This window comes from Tyto alba, unplaced genomic scaffold, assembly GCF_018691265.1.
Source record: "Tyto alba isolate M040663 unplaced genomic scaffold, T.alba_DEE_v4.0 Super-Scaffold_11, whole genome shotgun sequence".
Taxonomy (NCBI): domain Eukaryota; kingdom Metazoa; phylum Chordata; class Aves; order Strigiformes; family Tytonidae; genus Tyto; species Tyto alba.
In genome coordinates, this window is record NW_024881273.1 from 2341880 (window position 1) to 2358615 (window position 16736).

The window sequence follows — 16736 nt, forward strand, 5'->3', positions numbered from 1 at the left end:
TGAATGGGAAAAGAAGCTCTTAAGTTGCTGGAATACTTAATATTGTTGAAATAATTGCCTTAGTCCTTAATAGTTGAAATACATACGCTCAACAAACGATTAATTAAATCATAAGCTTGTCTTTTAAATACAAGCTATTAGTACCAGAAAGGAATTAATACTGTATAATTAGTATATATAACTGAATACATAAAAATGAATAATACAGTTATATCATATATCTTGCTTTGAATATCCATTTTAAATTTATTGCAGCTTGGACACCGATGTAAATCATCTTGCTCAGAAAGTGCTTTGCAGTCACAATTTACTATTAATTTACAGCAATATTACTAACTACATGTATTCCCTGAAATAAAGTTCTAGGGAGTAAAAATGTTTCCTGCTCATGCTGGACTGGGAGCACGTGGAGATGCCCCACGGTTGGGGGTAAAGGGCCACCATGGGTACGGATGCAAGCTAGGGAGGGGATTTGGGCTACTGAGCTGCACAGGGGGAGCACAAATATAAGCCGTGAGACTCCTGACATTAAATAGCGATCTTTTTAAGAATAGGAGTTGATTTAGTAACTGCCAGCAATGACAATTCCTCTGTGACCTCCAGTGCTTTTTTCCTTTGATGGTTGCCTATCACCCCTTAAGCTGTGGAAGAAAAAAAACCCAACCAAAAACATTATCAGAGTTTGGTTACTTCCCATCTGTAGTACTTGCCGTTGCTGTGCCTTCATGTGCTGGAATTAAATGCTTCTTAATGAAATTTTATTCTCAGTAATAATATTTTAAATTACAAATGGGTCTTGCCTTAATTGTGGTTGATAACAAGCTCGGAGTTTCTCAGTACAGATCATGCCTCTCAGTCATTTGTTTTTAGTTTCTAGAAACCTTTCATGGTTTGTTAATTTCTTGAACTTTAGAGTCTTCAGCTGATCAAAATATTCTTAGTTTTGCAACCAAGATATAGAGCATGTTTTCTTTGGACAGTCAGAAGACTGTTCTTGAATGTTTTTTTATGCTTAATATGAGTATTTAGAAAAGTAAGGAATGAACGGGTATTGCCAGTTTGCTTCAAAACTTGTCTCCTATCTCTTTTCCAGTTTCCTTTTGGCAGACGCTTGCCGTGCGATATCTATTGGCATGGGGTATCATTTCATGATAACGATATATTCTCAGGTCAAGTCAACAAGTTTCCAGGTACCTTACTTTTGTTTCTAGTTTAAACAAATGCTTTAAAAGCATGATTATTTTAACTGTTTGTGTTTTACTGTTTTAAAATGTGAATTATCTGCCTAATCAGATGATGGTATTTTTATCATATTTCCAGTTTTGATAGGTGATTTCTGCTTAGGGGGTATGAATACCAGAATGGGTGTCTTGAACAATTTCTGAACTGAAATTTGTTTTGGAGAGAAAGTGTTTTGGATTAAAAGAATACTTCATATGTATGAACTTAGGAAAAATAAGAGTGTTAGGCTATAATTTACGTGAAATATGTAATTATTGTCTGTTACCTAGCATTGGTAACAGTGCTGTATCTTTTGGATTTTGTTTTGATTCAAAGCGGAAAGAATCTGTTTTGTTTTGCACTCTGGCCTATCTCAGGGAGAAGCTTGAAGTGGAGTTCCTCAAATGGATTTCTTAATATTGAAGAGTTCAAGTCAGCCCTCATCTTATGATGACTCTTCTACTTTTTTAAGCTCCCTTTTTTTCTCATTTAATCCTGTTGAGATCTCTCTAAATAAGAGCTAAGAGCTTAGGTATTGACTTATCTAAGCCCTCTACTCAGATTTAGCGCTGCTGTTAGTATGCTGTGAGAATAAGAACTCTCAGATATCGAACTTCATGCTTTATTTACCCAGACTTTCTCCTGTCTGTGGGAAGTTCACATTCAAGTATAGGATGGTATACTTTTCCGATGGTTTAAATCTGTGTTCGATGAATGTTACACTCTCTGTATTCTGGCTTCTAGGTGGTAAGCAAGTGGCCTGCACAGTAGTCAAAACCAGAGTGTCCTTCAGAACTAGCACTGATTTCCAGGAACACTGCACTAACGTGATGCTGGGTTTTACTAAATTCTTTCTCTCGAAGAAGAGGTCTTGATGCTTCTCTTAGTTACTTGTAAGAGATTCAAAGAATCTGAAAGGGTTGGTCCTCAGAAAGGCTTAGAACCTTTTCCATAAAAAATAACTTTATAGTTATGCTTCCGATGGAGATAAGACATCAGCAAATGTGTGTGTGTTCCCTGACACTTTCTGTCCTCCTTGTCCCTCTGGGACCTCCTGGCCAAAATCAACCACGCTTGACAGAGGTTTATAGTCACAGACTACCGAGTTCCTGTAGGTTTTGTGGAAATTTGCTGACCGTGTAGCAAAGAAGCCCACTGATACTGTTTTCACTGAGAAACTGCAGCATGAACTAAGCTGTAATACTTGAAAGCATATAAACAACATGGGAGTAACCCCGAATGCCCCAGCCTTGGGAAAAGCTTCTACCAGAGCTCACACGGATCTGGAAATGGGATGATCCAAGCATGAGATTCAGAGCTTCAGGAGAGCAGCTAGGTTTGACTGCTCACAAATTAAACTATTCTTTCTGACATAGTTAAATGAATGCAAAGTAAACACAAAGTGGGTGATTATATTTAAATTACATTTTTACCTATTACTGGAGTGATAGCAGACTAGGGCAATAATTTTGGATTATGGCAATATTTGACTAATGATTTCCCTCTATTATTCTGAGCTGTATTTTTGATTTTTTTTTTAATATGATACAGTAATACATATAATACAAAATATGGTGGGGGAATGCTACAAAGATTTTGTCAGATTTTAAATTTTAAAAGTTTTCAGCTTTATTGAAAGCAATGACTAGAGTGCCTATCAGTAGGGTGAGTAATGATATAACAATTTACTTTTAGGATGAGACTTCAGTGTGGATTTTCCATCACTTTTAGATACTGTCTATTCTTTTCCCAGGCATGACAGAGATGGTACGTAAAATTACACTGAGTCGGGCAGTGCGAACAATGCAAGATCTATTTCCTCTTGAATATAACTTCTATCCTCGATCCTGGATTCTGCCAGAAGAATTTCCCCTCTTTGTGGCTGAGGTAGATTACTTTACTCTCAAAATAGTATAACTCGTTGGATATTGTTGCCATGTCATTTTTCAGGTTTTTTTATACCTACCAGATTATTTAAAATCACACTTGGGTGCTGTGGATGACATCTTTCTCAATTTGCCTGAGCTAAGGCATAGTTCGGATGAACTGCTTTTGTTTCCTATGTTCTAGAATAAACTTAAAAAGGATTTTGCTTTTCTGCAACACCAGAAGAGATGTCTGAAAATTAAATATGGTAAAACCGTAAGCCCTTTCACTGGATATTCTACTGAGTTTAAAGGGGCTGAGGAGGTTCCAGTACAGTAGTGTGTGGAATGTGGTACTTCCCCAGGTTCATTATCACTGAGGTCTTTTTAGTCAATCCTGCCTGTTCTATCTAAATCCTCCAAAACAGCATTTTTTATTGTGTGTTGTTAAATATACTCACATCTTCATGAATAATTGTTTGTTTGAATCTCTTGTCAGGCTGTTGCTTTGCTTAGATATTCAGAATGTAATAAAATGCTATTCTTTTTCAGCTTTTTTGAAAAAAAGTGATGCTGTATGTTGGTGTTTGGTTCTGTTATTACAGATATTTGTTAAAATACTCTGTGTGTTTGTTTTAACCCTGTCTGACTCGCCCAGTGCATTCTTGTATTCTACAGTATCCCCTGCTTGGAAAAGTGAGAGAAAAAGGTATGGACTTTTATAGACTTCTATACTGTATGTTACTTTTTAGATAATTACCATATCCACAATCCAATTAAATCCATGAACATCTTTTAATATATACTCTTCAAGTGCCCTGGGTCACTGCCATGGCCCTGCTAGTAACAGTAAAAATGGATAAAATCTCAACAGTACTTCAGCCTTATTGCTTTAGATCAAAGACCAGTTTGTAAAAGGAGTGTAAATTATCCAATCAGTTTAGCAATCACAGGTAGATAAGTGCAAATAACTTGGAAATAAACTTTCAAAATGGTGTACTGGGCTTCTAGTGATGACTCTCTTGGGAATCGTGCCTGTCTCGGTTAGAAGGCACTGATTAACTGAGCAGCACATAGCAATGTGGTGTGTACATCAGGTTAAACGCACAGACCCGCATGCTGTCAGCAGGTGGCACTGCAAATAAATACTTTTCTCTGGTTGAACGGTTACTGGAGTGAAAATGATTCGGTTTTTGTTCCAAGAATAACAGATGTCCAGTAACACACTCCTAGGAGTTTCCTTTGCATATGTTCTTCCATCTGTGTTTGAGAAAAGCATAGTTCTTGTTATCAAACATTATATTTTATGTTGTAAGAGTTTATGTTCTACTTAACACAAGTTTGTAATGTAACCCCTCCAAAACAAAAAAATACAAACCAAAAAATTCCAAATCCACTGTGAACCATAGATGGTTCAGAACACTCTTCATCTGCAGTTTCATGAGTTCTCAGTAGGGGCTCTCCAGTCTTTTGTGTTCTTTATTTGTTCTTAGGTGGTTTTGTTTGCTTTACAACCAGGGGACCCTAATGCTGCTGAAAATGTCAGCTCTCTGAGACTGAATTTTCAGCTTATTCACAAGCAAGTACAGTACAGCATTGGCCGTGCCTGCATGCTAGACATACCCCTGTAGGAACTGGCATATACATGAACCTGTGAGTGCCACGTATACATTTATTTGAGCAAAGGATGATTTAGCCATCACTGGTACTTCTAGAAAGCTGTATTGTCATGGGCTGCAGCTGCTAAGTATGTAGCTCTAGATGTGTCATGCTGAAACTCATGTTGCTGTACCTTCACTATGACTAGTATTCAGGTCCTTTAGGGCGTAGTTAATTACCAAAAGTCACAAATTCTGTGTCCACGTAGGTCTAGGTTAGACATGAGAAGATGGTTTGGTGCTGTTTGTAGTATAGAGTTTTGCTGCAAAGGGCTGGGCTGAGAAATGACCACCTATGAGATTTTGTCTGTAATAGAAATGACTACCGAAAGAAGAAACCGCTTAAGAATTTAAATCTCACTGCTTCCTTCTGAAGCACTACAACATTTCAAAACAATTTCTCTCTCAAACATCCTTATTGTGCCTCACTTCTATAGACGTGATTGTGAACTTTTATCGCACATTTGTATCAATAACTGAATCAAATCCTGTCGCCTTTTCCCACCTTCCCCTATACCTACATAGAGGTAGAGAACACTACAGCTAATCTACTATTAATCTTCTGTGCTTTAAAAGCCAGTAATTGATAAGAAAACTGCACTCTTGAGTTTATTGTGGATGAGCTTAATAGTGGGAAATACCAACAAAATGGTAGTTCTCTTAGTGTGGTTTGTATTGAAATGAAATGTTGATAGATATTTTTAAGAAGGGCTTAAAAGCTCATTGTACTAAGTAAATATATATTTAGCTATTTTCAATATTCACCTATTTTTTTATCTTGTAAAACATCTTGTACTAGCATATCACCGTAACAGACGATGAATTACAGCAAGTTGCTTAGGTGCTACGATAATCACCCCTTCACTAACGGAAGAATCTGTTGGAATCTGTGTGCTAAGAACTTATTTCTAATAGGAAATTTCAATTTCTGAAAAGTAACTACCTTGAGATTCAAACCAGGACCTTGGTTGCTTTCATACTGCCTCCTTTGTGTTGTCTGTGAGTGATGAATAGGCCTAGTATGATTAATTTTTAATAAGAATCTAATTTGGACAGTCGAATTTCCAGCACAGCATATTTTTGGTGGTTTAATCAGGTTTCCAGCTTTTGGATACCTCTTAGGAGTAGACATGAATATTGTAGTCTTTGTGCTGTCAAATCTTATAGTCCATTATATGCATTTTTTTTTAGAACACTATATTCATTCAGCCTGTGTTTTCTCATGAAAGGCAAACCTGCAACTAGATCAGATTTTCATACCGTTAGACATCATACTCCCCTCTTGATGTTGACTGTAAATGGTTAACATTTTTAAAGATAATTTCCTTCTGTCAAGCAAAGTACACAGAAATATCTCATTTCATATGAACTAATTTTCCTACATGTCTGAATTTTCTGTCTGGACAAGCCACCTCATAATGAGAATCTGAAAGAATATAGTTGAGGAGATTGTGAAGAATTTGAAGATGACCATCAGGAATTTCCTCGAAGATCAAGAAACCATCTGCTTTCTTCAAGACAGTCAATCTGCTGAAAAACAGACTGTCTCTGGATTACTATTCCTCCTTTCCCCACCATCCTATCTTCATCTGCCATGTGTATGTTTTGATGGAATAGAAGGCCTGAATAATATCCAGTCCTTCTAGTCCATCAAAAAATGGACTAGAAAATGGTGGAGAAAATTATTTCTTTTCCACCTAAATGGAAGGAGTTAGGTAAGAGATGTATGAGACCAATGATTGTTATAATGCAGTACTTCAAAAGCAGTTTGTTGCTGCATCTTTAACAATATTCCCCAGAAAGCCTTATCTTTTTTGAAAAGGTGCTGCTTTAGCAGAGCAGAAGTAGCCTGAGGCGTGAACAACAGACAGGGGAATGGGAGGAAGATTGCCCTGGCTGGTTTCGTAAAGGTTCTTCATTACGTTCTGCTGTAGCAGACCATGATTGGCACTTCGTGTGTACAGCTAGAGTCATAGTAGTAGGGTATGTTTAGTCATGGAGGTTTAAGATTAAGCAAGTGCCTTTCTGGGATGCTATCTTTAACAACAGTGAACCAGAGAAACTCCTCTAGCATGCAGAGTAATGTCACGTCAGGAGAAGATTATTCTTCAGTGGTAAAAAGACTAGGGCATAAATCCTACTTTCCTTCTTTGCACATCTAGGCCTGCTGATCTACTTGGACCTATTTATTCACACACTGTTTACGTAAGCCTGATCTCCATTGTGGCATTTTATCCCTCAAAGTGACCTATTTTGAAGAAGGATCTCTCATTGAATTAGTGTGACACCTGTCCATGAGAAAAATCCTAGTCTAAATAATTGGTCTTGAATTTCTGCTGTAGTTAGTAGGAAGGCTTTTAGCAGTGTGATTCTCGGTGAAATAAATAACTGGATCGGATGGAGCCAGAAGTCCTTCAGGCCTTGGGAACGTCACCACAAGCAGAGCTGCGCCTCTTGTGTGGGTCAGCAGCCTAATGTAGTTGCAACAGAGGGTGCTGTCTGAAAATCACGATGATCTGACCAGTGCTCAGCCTTTTCCTGTGTGTTAATTTTTTCTGTTTCATTCTGCAGTGCCAGGGCTGATGGTGGCAATTGATTGCCTTTTCTCTTAGCTTGTATCCTCAGGCTGCTTAAAGTCAATCTCCAGTTGTTAGTGGTGAGCCGCAGGCCTCTGTAAAACCAGATCACCAACTTTGTTCAGCACGTGTCTGGCTGGATGGAGAGAATAGCAGCTGCAGGTCTGGTGCTGTAAGACGTGTGAATGCAAGAAAAGAGTGATCTGTACTGTGACATCCCGTTTCAAAAAGAAGAGAATTTAAGTGCTTTATTTTTCCGAATCCCATGAGTGGCAGATTAACGTGTTAGCCTGCATCCTGTGTTTTCTGCAGCTGCATTCTTTGTTAGGGCTCCCTGTGCCAGAGCTGTCAGGGGTTTCATGAGCTACAATCCTTCAGCATCTCTTCATTGAAACCGGGATTTTATAGTTGTATTTTGATAAATTGCATTTTGTGCTCTAACAATTTTCTTCCTCCTAAATATCTGTGAATGCAGTGCTGCTCTATTTACACCCATCAGGACTTTTCACCCAGAGAACAGCGATAGAGCTGGGGGAGCTGCAGAGGCTTCCTCATTAGCGTCCTGTTGCTTTACCGTGAACTTAAAGGGCTGCCCAAGAGGGTAGTGAGACAGGTTGTTTTCTACTGCTTGCACAGTCCTTGACCTCCTAACCAGTTGCCAATTAATGCCGCTTCCCTTGGGTTTTCTTTCTGTTCTTGGTGTGTGCCACTTGGATCACTACATTCACACTCTACTTGCCAGACAGCTTCCGATAGCGGTCGGCACCGCTGGTGCTGGCGGGATTTGGAGAGGCAGCAAACTGGGCTGCAGTCAGCCCGTACCTCGGGTAGCTGCTTTTTTCTTCCCATGCTTCTGAAGGCTGACACGTGATAACTCACTGGCTTAAATGTGCCCATATTCTTTCCTTGCTACATGTTGTAAAACATGCCATATTTTATAAATAGTTTTAAAAATTCATCTAAGAGAACTCTAAATCCTTCCAGACTTCTTTCTTTCTCAATTTCACTTCTACTAATAGAAGCATCCAAATCTCTGCAGTTCTTACTTTTGCTATACAAGTAATAAACTGAAATTTATTTAGGCAGTGGGAAATACACGTAACATGAGATTTCTGATGTTCAGCAGATGTGTCAGGCCCTTACAGTGACCTAGTTACTGTCTTTCTGGTTTTTTTGTCCTCAAAGAAAATGCATTGAAGCTTGCAAAGTTTAGCTGGTTTGTTTCTTGGGAATGTGAGCTTTGTAGGCAATTTAGATGGTGCAGTTGCTCTTTTAGCTCATGTAAAAATATTCCCTAGTTATGCTGGTTTTGGTTTCTTTTTTTTTTTTTTTTTGAAGAGTGAGAGTTTGGAGTGAGTATATGCTATTTTACAAAAGTGCAGATTGGAATCCAACAGTTAGTTATTGGTGCCATGTTTCATCCTGACTCTCCCTATCCAGCTGGGAATGACATTAGCCTCCAAACATTCCCTGCTAAATGAATGTATCAGTTTAACACATTCAAAGGCCAAAACAACCTTATGGCAATAATCGTGTTTTGGACTGCCAACTATTAACAGTCTGTTCCAGGTAGGATTATCTAATTTTCTCACACATAAAATAACTGATTCTTTAGGAAAGAAAAATGGGCATTTCTCCCCCCTTTTTTTTCTTTATTTTATTTTTCTTTTTTATGTAACTCCCATTAGTTTGTTAAAACCAAAAACTCCAAAGGTATTTATTGTTGCTTCTAGGAAGCTAGTTTCTATAAAAGGCTGTTGTCTATTACAGTGCCAAGCCCTGTTTATGTCCCAGACATCAAGCTGCTGATGTCAGTATGTCGAAATGACAGTGGGATTGAGCAGAAAGTTCAGATTCAACTGCCTTCTGAATTTGAGACATTTGGATCTAGATCTGAGTTTTAGAACTTTTTTTTTCCTTTTTATTCTTCTCACTTTTTGTGTGAAGATGCAGATACCTCTCTATAATCCTATAATTCTTTATAATTTACTTTTGCGTTTCATTTTACTAAGGCCACATCTGGGATTCTGTAGGACAGTTGGCTTCTGACAAACCACAGATACTTCCCCACCATTGGTATCATAATTTCTATTTGTGGTAAACCATTTCCCTTATACGCTCCAAGAATCTAGGGCACAGTGTGGAAAAAACCTTCAAGATATGGGTATAATGGCTTATACTGTACTTGTGGATATCTACAAAGCAGCAAGAGAACTGGATACACAAGTATTGAGGTCTACACTGCTGTAAACAATACAGAAATAGGTCATACAGTCCTCCAGCGACATTCTTACAAAGTATTAAAGTTGACTTTAACAAACGGAGATCTTTCATGGCAAGGCACTACAAACAGTGGAAAGAAACTGATACTGAAGGGTACTGGTTTGCTAACCTTTACTTTTTTTTTTTTTTTTTTTTTTTACTTTTTTTTCCTCTTTTCTCCTTTTTCTTTTTTCTGTGTCTTGATGATCTTTATACACATGCTCACAGAGTGTTAGTAGATATCAAAATTTCTTACTGGTGATTTCCCTTCTAGTGGGGGCACATACATAGTAGGTTCAATTGTTAATGTGTCTTCTGGGGAAAAAAAGTCCAGAATGATTCTATTAATTTAACTTGTTAGTAATAAAGAGTATTTGATATAACTTTTTAAGAAATCTGCGAACTGGAAACATATCTCAGTGAAAGAAGTGAAATGTATCTTGTGTAGTGACTTTTCTATGCATTTCTGCAAATTAAAATGTGTTCTGCTGCACAGATCCTGGTGTTGGCTGTTTGTGGGCTCGAACACTAGAGCGCACTGTGTTTCACACTGAACCAGCACAGCAGTCCTGAATGTCTGAACACGTGCACTGGCTTGAGGAAACGACAGGCCAGGCATGGAGTGCTTTGTAGAGTCATCCAAAGGTTTTGATTTGGTACTTAGACACCATCAGATTCTCCAGCAACTCTCCTCATTTTCCTGATTTCACACTAGCTACACCTAAATCAAGGATCTGAATTGTCATGCCCTATAAATAGATCTCCCTAATGCAAATCTAAGCCACTGAGAAGAGTTGTTGAAATCATAATAGAATTTTCTTTATCTTGCATTGGATAGAAGGGTAGTAATTGCATGTCAGGGCTGTGGGGAGTTCTGGTAAAATTTAGAACACCCTTCACGTTGGGGCATGGTGGTAGGTAGCAACTGAGGCATAAACTCTATGCTTTGTTTAGTAAATCTGTGATATTTGCTTAATATCTGTACATGGCTAAATATTCTCTAGTTTTATTAACACTGAATAGCCGATTGTGAAAAGTATTCAGTGGTGGAAAAAGGTATTATCAGTGCCAAATTTTTACTTATCTTCCTTCTTCCGGTACTGTTTGTCTGCATTTCTACCTCAATAAATAAGGTGCCTTTCCTTAGGTCAATGATTATCTTTGTCAGTAGTTTTTCAGAATTCAGCGTGGAAGTTTAACTTTGCAGTTTCATATACATTAGTGACTAATAAAATGGTTCTCACGAGATATACAGCATTTCATTCTGTAAATTAGTACATAACATTACAAGGAAGTTCCTGAAATCATTTATACAATGGCTTGTTAAATAAAATGACCTTTTGTCTGTACTAGTAATTCCCTGCTCATGCTTTTTTGTTTGTGTTTGTGCTTGTCAGCACTGTTTACCTTCTACCTTTTTTGCACAGTGTTTACTACTATGGTGATGTGATCATGTTACTTTTATTTACTTTTGTTTATGGATGCAATCTGTTGGCTTTCATAGCATCAGCCCTTCTTCCCCCGCCCCCATCCCCATTAGGGTCTTTCAGTGTAATTCTTTTCCTTCTAGGTTCGTATGATGAAAGACAGTGATCCATCCTGGAAGCCCACTTTTATTGTAAAACCTGATGGAGGGTGCCAGGGGGATGGAATCTACCTCATTAAAGACCCAAGTGACATCAGACTGACGGGAAGCATCCAGAGCCGGCCAGCTGTGGTCCAGGAATATATGTGCAAACCACTGCTTGTCGACAAACTGAAATTTGATATTCGTCTTTATGTCTTACTGAAATCTTTAGAACCCTTAGAGATTTATATAGCCAAAGATGGACTTTCTAGATTTTGTACAGAGCCCTATCAAGAACCCACTCTAAAAAATTTGCACCACGTTTTTATGCACTTAACCAACTATTCACTAAATATCCATAGTGGGAATTTCATCCATTCTGACAATGCAAACACTGGCAGCAAGAGAACTTTTTCAAGCATTCTGTGCAGACTGTCTTCCAGAGGAGCTGATGTCAAAAAACTGTGGTCAGATATAATTTCACTGGTGATTAAGACAATTATTGCACTGACACCAGAACTGAAAGTTTACTATCAGTCTGACATACCAGCAGGAAAGCCTGGGCCAACCTGCTTCCAGGTAGGTTGGAATTTCTGCCAGGAATGCAGTTATTTCTGTGCATAGATTAATTTTCTGGAAGTTTAAATAGTTTTTAAAAAGCTTTCTCTAGTTATGTTGCAGATCATTGTTTGGGTGTAGTGCATACACTGGATAGCACTGAGTGAGCTCAGAGCTTAGGTTCTCCTCACCCAAGTTTTACCCTACAAATCTCAGTCTCCTGACCTATGTTACTACTTGCCATAAACATACATGGAGAATATCCCATGGGTATCAGTCAGTAGTAGTAGTATTCACTCCAGTTTCCATCTTTGAGATGTTAGGACTATGAAGCTTTGCAGCTTCCTAATGCAGCTACGATGATGACAATTTTAAGACCCACTTGTCATAGGTGCTAAGATTCTGTGTTGACATATACAGTATTGAGAGATGGAGTTAGTGTGAAAATAGCCGTTAGTATCAAAGATGAATGGTTTCAGTAATTATTCAGCAATATAGCATGTTTCTCAGTTATTTTTCTTTTGTCCCTCAAATGTTTCTTCCTCCTGAATGTTGACATATGGATGACCATTGCATTCTCTAGAAGGACACTGTGAGTAGAACTGAAGTAACACGTTGCTTGTTTTGCACAGATTTTAGGGTTTGACATTCTCCTGATGAAAAACTTGAAGCCCATGTTACTAGAAGTAAATGCAAACCCCAGCATGAGAATAGAACACGAGCAAGAGGTAAGACCTCTCAGCGTAACATGATAGTGATATTGGAGCGAAATTGTTGAGGTTTGGTTTTCTGGTCGTTTCCTTGTTTGAAAGATGAAAGCTGTCTACTGATATGAAATCTCCAAGGTTTTCTGTAATTTTCTGCTTTGAAATCATTGCTAATCTTATACGGTGGAAATATGATTTACTGGAATTGTGAAAACTCTCCATCATCTTTGTCATAAATACATTTACTCATCATCCCCTGCAGTTGACTTAATTGTGTTTAGGGGATTGCTAATAATTTTTTTCATGTTTGTATACATAATATAAATGATAACGTTGGCAACAATCTTTTTTTAATATTTCAATTTACTAGAGAAACACCAAAAATTGTTGTGATAGCATGCTGAAAATGTTATTTGTGTATCCTTTTAGAAGTATTTTGTAATCTATCACTGTGTATTTAAAACATACATGACGTGCATGAAGCTTGAGCAAATATGGAATAAATAATCCTTCTGTACTGAATATTGTATCCCTTTGTAATTTAAAGCTTTCTCCTGGAGTATTTGAAAATGTCCCAAGCCCTGTCGATGAAGAAGTGAAAGTAGCTGTTATCAGAGACACTCTTCGTCTAGTGGACCCTCATAAAAAAAAGAGAAAAGATAACCAGTAAGTGTGTTGACTTTGTTTTTTGCATCAGTGCCTTGCAATAATTATAAAAGTGAGATATTTTTTCCCAGTTATATTGGTTTTTCCAGGACAATAAGTTCCCAACTGTCTGTGTGACTCTCTGCATTCACACTGTTAACTCTTTCAAAAAATCTTGTAGGATATTAATAGGTGGTATGGTACAAAAAGAGTACTCAGATTTGTGGATGTGCCAGGGGGAGGTCAGCGAATAAACCAGTTTGTTATACTTTCTGTTTAGTAGCAGGAAGTCCACCAAACGGTGTTCTCGCAGCTCGGCACTGACCACTTCACGTGCTGCTTTCTTACGGGACGGTAGCGGTGTGGAAGGAGCCATGCAAGTGCTCTAGCTCAAGGAACTGAAAAGGTCTGCAAACTGATATTAAATCAGGCTTTATCAGTTCCACTGGAATATCTTAACCTCTGATTCAGAACTGGTGCAAACAATTTAGTAACTTATTTATTTGTAATTTTACTCGAGATCTCTCTTTTTATTCAAAACAGTCATGAGATGGAAATTTGTGTATTAATTTGCTTGAAAGTCACAAATTACTTTGAATGAATCGCCCCACTGGAGCTGAAAAGTATGAATATTGTATTTAGAAATTGCTTCCTTCATCTGCGATAATAAAGACAGTTAAATCTATGATCTAGAAATGCGAGCTGCCTGAAGCAGCTCGCACAGAAATGCTTGTGATGGGATCAGGCCGAGAAAAATACTATCTTCTTTTTTGATGAAACACCTTGTTTTAAGCAGTTTCCTGTAGACATGAAAGGGAGATTTATTTTTTTTTTTGTCCTTGGAAATACTTGTTTATAGGCCTGCCTCCACACTAAAATATCAATTTTGTTCTTCTCTTGGCACTTAGTTGCAACCTTAAATATGTTATTCATGTTCTATAATGATTTCAAATGCGTATCTGCTGTCCTTTTGCAGACAGAGTCCCATGAACAAGATATGACTGATAATATTTACAAGTTCTGTATTATTTTAATATTATTATCGGATCAAACTATGTTTTCAGAGGCAGTGCCACACATAGAGGTTGCTGTGGTCAGTGTACAGAATGTCTTGCAAAGCCGTCTGTACTGTGTGTTGCCTGTACTTAACCTTCACCCTTAAGATTGCATCAGTGCATGGAGCTGAAAAAAGATCATTTTTTAACCTGTAATTATGTAACTAGTCATGTCTTTTTTTTATGCTGAAGTTATGTCAGGCATTCATTAACTACGTATTAGATATGGAAAAAAGGCAAGTGATTATTAGGAATAAATTCATGGAGAACGCTGGTCTGTGTGGAATGCTCATTCAACTGAGGATTCTTCTCTGATACATTTTGAGCACTAAATAATTTATAACAGCATTAGTCGGTGATGAGATAAACCATTGGCTCTGCACAGCAAGAACTCATCAGTGATGCAGCTTTTTTTTCAGGGTAATCTGGTTAACAGAGCATCTTGGTGATGAATATCTGTATGTCTTCACAGTAAGTCAGTCCTCTTTCTTGCTGCAAAGGACAGTGTTCTGATAACTTTCTGTGTGGATATACAGGAACTCACGTGGGACAACTGCCCACTCGTTCAGCTGAGATTTGCCCCTTCTACTTCCAAGTACTTTTTATTGAACTGGGCGTGGTATGTGGCACTGCTTGAGTAAAGGACCTCGTTCTGATCACCTATGGAGCTTTACACCAAAGTAAAAGCATTTGAGAGAGGAACTGAGCACCAGTTACTTCTGCCCTGTCTTCACCAGCAGAGGTTTTGTAATGCTTTTGCTTTGGGTCCTGCCTCTCACTGGTTTCAGTGCATTTCAACCAGTTCTCATGTGTTCTTCCATGTTCCCTCTCCAAATGGTCCTACCAGTAACTGCAGAGAAATGCCATCATTCCTTTGTTTGCAGGACAAGATAATAACTAAATAATTGACTGGAGATAGAAAGCTGGACAGTAGTTTACCTATCCATTGTGATACTTTTGCTAGTCTAATTGTACCTGGCAGCAGGGAAGGCAAAATTTGGCCTATTAATAAGAAAAAAATCGGAAAGAATTCTTTTTCTGATAGCTAACCAGCAGCAAACATTGTAGACTGTAGTTTTTATGCTAATTAAGTAATGGACATTAATCTAAGTAAAGTTTTAATGATATATATAACACTGAGTTTGAACACACAGGGGAAATACTGAGAAGTCTGAGCTGCATCTCAGGTAAATATTCTGCTGTGGAGATGGATTTGATCTCCCTCTAATTATGTCCCAGATTAAAATAAATGAAGTATGTGAGTTTTAGAAGTCATCCTGAAGTACTTCATTATCAAGAAAGATTAATAGCTGAGAAATTTTTAGGTTTCATTTTTCCTCGTCTTTATGGAGTTTTGATTATTTTTTTCCTCTTTCTTTTCATGTGATGTGTACTATTGAAATAAAAGTTGAATAAGATCAGTTTATCATACCGTACATACCTCTTAATTTTTCCAACACAATTCCATTGTTTACATGCATCAATCACTAGTAATTATCTTGGCACTGCCAATAATGAGTTATTGAAAATCTGCAGTGATACAAGTTCAAATGAACATACTTAAATATACTTAGTGGCTATTGTTGCACAGTATGACTGATCTTTTCTTAGTTTTAAGAATTTGTCCTGGCCACTTAAGTTCTGGGGTAAGTGGTTAATATTTTGTGTGTGTAACATGTTTAAACAGAAGCTTTAAATGCATAAATGCATGCAGAGATTTATTTTTTTTTTATCACTCATGAGGAAAATCTAATTTTCCAACAGAAGAGGAAATGTCTTCTGTTACAGAGATGAGGGAAGGCTTTGTGTTGCTCTGTGATGCAAAGAACATAAGGAATTTAAATAGAAGAAAAAGCGACCCAGGTACAGGTGAGGCTTTTGGGGGGGATGAGCAGGGGGTGGGCACTGTTACGCAAACCCTGCCGGACAAATCCCATATACCTCGTACGCAGAACACCCCTTCTACACCTCAGGCTCCTGAGGGCAGTAGGTGTCCCTGTACAGGTTAACGTCCCGCTTTGCTGCATTAATTTCCTTGCTGCTTCTGAATCCTCTGCGTTAGCACAATTGTAGCCAAAGTCCGACAACAGCGAAATTAATAAAGAGATTTAGAGCCACGCACTGCTCTGCAGGGTGAAGATGTATGGCAGCGGCTGGGAGCCCCTCACGAGGAGGATCTGAAAGCGGCTCTGCAGGCTGCTTCGGCAGGCTGTTCTCAGGCCATCCTGTAACCCAGAGGGTGGGTGGTGTCTGGCTCTGCCCGACCAAGTGGAGCCTGGGTAGCCCGTTCTAAAATTAAGGCAGCTAATCAACTAAATGTCGGGTGTTTTGTTTCACTTTTTTTCTCTTCTTTGTTAAAAAATCCAGCTAAAAATTCAAGGTTATAAAAAGCGGGTTTCTGATTTTTTTTGTTCGTTTTTATTTTTTCTAATGAAATTTTGCAGGAGCCAAAATACAGAGCCCTTTTTGCTCTAGCTTTTGTTCCCCGACTAGTCCTCTTCTCCTCAGTCATTCTTAATTTAGAACTTGTTTCACTCACAATTAAGAAATTAAAACTTTTAATAAAATACTATAGAAGATACTAAATTTTTGATTTTGTTCGTGTGGCAGTACTGTTTGCAT

General features: G+C 38.0%; 1 protein-coding gene across 5 annotated transcripts in view; it reads left to right on the top strand.

Annotated features, from left to right (window-relative positions):
* The window catches only part of TTLL11 (tubulin tyrosine ligase like 11), a 54333-nt gene that overhangs the window by 7084 nt on the left and 30513 nt on the right, over positions 1–16736 (top strand). For 3 of the 5 annotated variants that reach the window (XM_033005640.2, XM_042786936.1, XM_042786937.1), the window contains exons 2-6: positions 1094–1190; positions 2975–3108; positions 11153–11728; positions 12340–12435; positions 12962–13080. In XM_033005640.2, coding sequence (XP_032861531.2) covers positions 1094–1190; positions 2975–3108; positions 11153–11728; positions 12340–12435; positions 12962–13080 — 1022 coding nt within the window. Of the gene's footprint in view, positions 1–1093; positions 1191–2974; positions 3109–3744; positions 3796–11152; positions 11729–12339; positions 12436–12961; positions 13081–16736 lie in introns of those variants that run through there. The other 2 variants (XM_042786939.1, XM_042786938.1) reach the window with 2 other exon arrangements.